Source organism: Triticum aestivum, chromosome 2D, assembly GCF_018294505.1.
Source record: "Triticum aestivum cultivar Chinese Spring chromosome 2D, IWGSC CS RefSeq v2.1, whole genome shotgun sequence".
Classification (NCBI taxonomy): domain Eukaryota; kingdom Viridiplantae; phylum Streptophyta; class Magnoliopsida; order Poales; family Poaceae; genus Triticum; species Triticum aestivum.
The window spans coordinates 13,193,383-13,198,933 of record NC_057799.1 but is presented as its reverse complement, the minus strand read 5'-3'; the positions used below and the strand labels follow the sequence as shown (position 1 = coordinate 13,198,933).

Below are 5,551 nucleotides of genomic sequence, written 5' to 3'. Positions count from 1 at the left end.
CGGCGGCGGCGATGTTGTAGAGAGGCGGCGGGGGCTGGTTGCTGGGCAGCGGCTAGGGTTTCCCCCGAGTCGCCCAAGGAGGGCGACGTGGGGGTGGGAAGCGCGGGGTCAGCTCCACATATATAGGCATCAGGATGCAATTAATTACAACTTCAAATTCCAATTGTTTTACGTTCTCGTTTACATGATTTACACATAATACCAGACACAACAGTTCTGTTGATACAGAGCTAAGGTTCGGTTTAAAAATAGTGGATAACTTATCGTCGACCTTCTGTTTTCCATTCTTTTATTCTTCAAACTGCAAAAGAAAGTTACTATGAATCTAGTGTATCGTGCACAAGAGTCATCGTCTGACTAACTTTAGGCATAAAAGAGAGATAGATTAATCCATTCAAAATATTTCTGTTTCCGCACAAAACATCTTACTGTATGGTTCATCTTGACAAGTCAAAGTATAATGTACTCCGTGTATTAGATTTCTGTCAAGTCAAACTCTACAAAGTTTGACCAAATTTATGTTAAAAAATATCAACATCTACAATATCAAATATATACACCATGAAACTATTTTTTATAATGAACATGACAATATTTATTTGATATTGTCAATATTGGTATTTTTTTCTATAAGTTTGATCAAAATAGAGATACTTTAACTTCGCACAAAACTTATATGCAAACTAAAAAGGACCTGAGGGAGTATAACAGAAGTGGTGTGGAAAAAACGTGTGTATATATAATCCATTAAGTGTATTAGGAGGACATGGTAGCCTGGACACTGGATAAGAAGTGAACAAGTAATTAGTTGATTAATTAAATACCATAAGAATAGGCAGAGTAAGCTAATGTCCAAATTGAGAAGATTAAAAAAAGTATCCACTAATTAGTTGATGCATGTGTCTGGCCGGGAATGAACGAAGGCACTCGCATTTTTCCCTCCTTTTGTGCAACGGGAGGCTAATTAGAGTAGAGAAAAGGCGGGGCATGCATGCATTCATTGGCTCTCTATAAATACCAAGGGCCTGGAGCAACACATGCATCAACAGCCACAGCTTCACAAGCCAATACACACACCAATATAGTCTCCTTTCCAGAGCTAGCTAGCATCAATGGCTTCTGGTGCTCAGATGAAGATGGTTGCCGTCGGCATGATGCTGGCCATCATGTTCATCGCTGCAGCTAATGCAGAACCAGCGCCTGCAGAAACTTGCATCGACAAGACCGAAAAAGTTGGTCTTGCCACTGACTGCATCTGCTCCAAGAACTGTGCTTGTGCAGGAAAGTGCATCTTAGAAGGCGGCGAGGGTGGCGAAATCCAGAAGTGCTTTGTCGAATGCGTGCTGAAAAATGACTGCAACTGCAATGCTAAGCACCACAGTGCCGCAGCCCCTCAGTAAGGAGACTCCTGATTGGAGCTTCTTCAGCCACGCTATGAGGTCTGTGTCCACAAGTCCACAGTCAACATTTGAGTAAATTAAATAAACCTCTTATACCTGCGTTCTTGGCATGCGCTTATTGCTTGCAGCGAATGTATGTTGAGAGTTGGTTTCCCGGTCACAGCGGTCACAGCGGTCACAGCTCATATATATGCTGCCAGTCACGTGTACGATGACTGCCACATGTATTGCTGGAAATGAATATGTATGTGTATTTGTCCTTTTCATCATTTGGGTCATTTTAAAAATAAGTTGTATGCTGGAGCATGACAACAAGTGTATTTGGCTACTATAATATTATTAATGATATGATGTCTTGTTTAAACTGACGTCACTGCAGCTTCTATATATTGGTTCTCGATCTATCTACTTATCCATATTACAGGCTGTGTTGTGAGGTGGGTGTTGAGTTGTGCACCGCTTCAAAGATTCTCTTGTTTCCTAGCTCTACTTTGCAGAATGTTCAGGATTATGAATATCTATGGCGGCAACTTCTGAAAAATATCATAACAATGGTTGCATTTATTGGTGGCTAGATTCCTGTATGAGATGTGGATCATGTAATGGCATGACTAGTGAATCACGTCCCCTCTTGTTCTGTAGTCATGACTGAGGATATATATATACAAGGGAACAGTAAATACAAAGGCTGAGGAAACATATGCAATGGATCATGTAATGACCGGATAGTGAATCACGCCCCTCTTGTTGTGTAGTCACGATTGACGATATATACATATACAAGGGAAGAGCAAATACGAAGGCTAAGGTAACATATGCAATGGACCTTGTAATGAAGATAGTACTAACCATTTTTTGACAGAGAGAAAATGAGCCGTATATCAACTATATTGATTGTTTCTGTTGTTCGCGAAAGGTTTGGCGTTGAACTCGGTACCAGCCAAGGCATACTTTCATTATTTCTAGTTTTAGCATAAAATAACTAACAAAAACAAAAAAGCAAACAATCCACGTATTTTAGTATGTTTGGAGATAATCTATTATACTATTAATTATCTGATTTGCTTATTATGATTCCGAAAAGATATCAAGGATGATTTGAAAGAGCCATTTGATGACTTCTAGGTAAGTTAGACATTGAAAGTCTTACCCATGGGATCATATCATGGATTCCCAAAATACATGTTACTTGAAAAATTCAAAATCATAGGCTCGTATATTTACTTAATTTGAATTTAAAATACTGATAAAAGTGTTAGGAAGGACCCATCGTGCGACTCCATTCAGTAAAGAACATGCGACTCCATTCAGTAAAGATCCATCGTGCGACTCCACAGGGAGCACCTCCAAGCAATCCCGTGCACCTACACAGCCCCCAACTTGCTCCATCCACCTAGACGAACCATCTGCCACTGCAGTACTGAGCCCAGATCCACGCATGATGTCCACCCTGGCAACCCACACGAAGGTGGAGCTCAGCGCCCGCAGCCAGTGAAGCCTCACAGCTATCGGGCTCCGCTGCCACCACACAGTCTCACCGTGGCAGCATAGTACACCACAGAGCAATAGAAGACGGGACCCGCCACCGCCAAGACTTCCCTTCACTACCTTGGTTGCCCAACCGCAACTGGCGTAGCCCCAAATTCGGCCCAACACTTCTTGTCTGCAACTAGTCCACTGAGCATCAGGTGCCAAGCACCAAACCCCGACCATCGAGCCTCCGTGGTTACCTCACCATAGAGAGATCCAAGGCCGACCACCATGTTGAGCGTGCCAAAACGTCCAGAGGCCGGCCTTGACATTGTGTCTGAGCAAGACAGTCCTGCCACTGGCGACCACCGCGCGGGCTTTGTCAGGTGGTGACGAGGTGTAGTGGGGGAAGGGTGGCGGTAGCGCTAGGGCGCGTGAGAAATGTGGTGAAGTATTCAATGCCCAAAACCATTGGAAGTGTTGTAGAAGTGGTGCTAATTGAGTTGAGTTACTTGTTTATTTATTTTACAGTGAGGCAGCGTGGCGCCCACTCCAGCAGCAGCGGCCGGAGGGTGTGGAGCACGTTCGGCAAGATCGGGGAGGCCCTTTGGCTAACCACCAAGGGTCTCGGTGAGGCGGAGATCGAGTTCCACGAGGCGAAGGAGGCGTTCGAAGCAAGAGAAGAAGGCGCCGCCGCATGGCTCGAGGCGGCCAAAGAGAGCTACGACCTCGCCTACACTTTCGACCGCTCTGCGACTGACTACAACCTCAACGTCAAGCCTAGACTAGTTTAGATTTAGGTTTATCTACTACTCCCTCCGTCCCATAATGTAAGACGTTTTTAGACACTACTGTAGTGTCTAAAAATGTCTTACATTATGGGACGGAGGGAGTATGTTTTAAGTTTGTGTGTTCGAATGTGTGATGAACTCCGGTGAACTATCATCTCATGAAGTTGAAGTTTAAATTATGCAGTATCATATATTGGATCTGTTCTGCCATGCCTTCCGCGGTACCGTCAATTCATTTTCCAGGATCCCTTAGATGAAATTTGCGGTAGCGCGTTTTACAGGATCTGCTAGAGATGCTCTTAGGACTAAAAAGTGTAGTAAATCATCCATCTCGTTTAAAATCATTTGCTGGCCTGATGAAAACTCTCCTTTTATTAAGAAATTCAAGAGAATGAAATAGAACTATTTGAAGGAAATAACGATACATGGTCTCATAGAAAGTATGAGTTACTTCTATATATATTTGAAATTTGTAGGTCTTTATATGGACCGTTCATTTGATGATTTCTTTGGAGATAGTACATCATTAGTTACCCTAATTAGTAAAAGAAAAAGTTTTCCTTTAAGCTCGACATATATGAGGCATGAGCATGCCAATTAATTACAGCTTCAAGTTCCAACTGTTTTATGTTTTCTTTAACATGAGTTACCCGTAATACCGGTCAAAACAGTTTTGTTGATACTGAGCTAAGGTGAAGTGAAAAATTAAGATTGTATTTTGTACGAAGATGTACCTTTAAAATAGCGGAAAACTTATCGTCAACCTCTATCTTCCATCCTTTCTTCTTGGAATTGCAATAGAATGTTATTGCTCATCTAGTTTGTCCTGCACAAGAGTCATGGTGTGAATAACTTTGTGCACAAAAGAGAGATAGGTTAATCCATTCAAAATATTTATGTTCCTAAAAAAATTCCTTACTGTACGGCCGTGTTGACATGTCAAAGTACAATTTATAACAGAAGTGGTGTAGAAAAACGTGTGTATATATCATCCATTATGTGTACTAGCAGGGCGTGGTGGCAAGGACACTGGATAAGAAGTGAAAAAGTAATTAGGTGACTAACTAAGTTAATGTGCAAATTGGAAAGATAAAAAATGTATCCGCTAGCCAGTTAATTTCAATTTTCTAGTATGGGCTAATTGCATATGAACATCTAGTGGTATTCATGCCTGTTAGAATAAGCTTATCTCCCGCAGCCAGTGAAAGCCTCACAGCCATCGGGCTCCACAACCAGCACCATAGAGTCTCACTGCTAGAGCATAATACGCTGCATCTCTACTCCTAATGTCTCAGTTGGTAGTCTCCGTTTCGGGGGTTTTTTCGTCCCACCTTCGTCTGGTTTTTTTGTCCCACCTTTCACTGGGTTTTTTCGTAGGTTTTTTCGTCCGCTCCTCTCGATCCCTAGAACTCCCAGAGTAGGCGCCGCCGCCCGCCCCTTCCAGCCCCCCCCCCCCCAGCCCTAGCCGCAACCCCAACCCCATGGAGGTCGAGATCAAGCTCCGGCTCCCCGACGCGGCCGCACACCGGCGCCTCTCCTCCTTCCTCGTGCCCGGCCTGCTCTGCACCGACGCCCCCGCGCGGCCCCTCGCCGCCGCCGCCGCCGCCCAGCGGGTCCGCCTCTATGGCACCGACGACCGCGACCCCTCCCGCGCCGTCCTCACGCACAAGCGCCGCCCGCGCATCGACGCCGGCGTCAGCCGCGTTGAGGAGGTCGTGGAGCCCCTTGATACGTCTCCGTCGTATCTATAATTTTTGATTGTTCCATGCCAATATTATTCAACTTTCATATACTTTTGGCAACTTTTTATACTATTTTTGGGACAAACATATTGATCCAGTGCCCAGTGCCAATTCCTGTTTGTTGCATGTTTTATGTTTCGCAGAAACC

At 44.1% G+C, this 5,551-nt stretch overlaps 1 protein-coding gene across 1 annotated transcript; it reads left to right on the top strand.

The window, feature by feature from the left end:
- Nucleotides 1–1,060: 1,060 nt before the first annotated feature.
- On the top strand, nucleotides 1,061–1,764 carry LOC543233 (uncharacterized). The gene has a single exon (XM_044471406.1). The coding sequence runs from the start codon at nucleotides 1,113–1,115 to the stop codon at nucleotides 1,398–1,400; it is 288 nt and encodes a 95-aa protein (XP_044327341.1). The 5' UTR covers nucleotides 1,061–1,112; the 3' UTR covers nucleotides 1,401–1,764.
- Nucleotides 1,765–5,551: the final 3,787 nt, after the last annotated feature.

Bases quoted from the DNA above. Each gene is read 5' to 3' on its own strand.
- LOC543233 (XM_044471406.1), top strand. From the start codon at position 1,113: ATGGCTTCTGGTGCTCAGATGAAGATGGTTGCCGTCGGCATGATGCTG.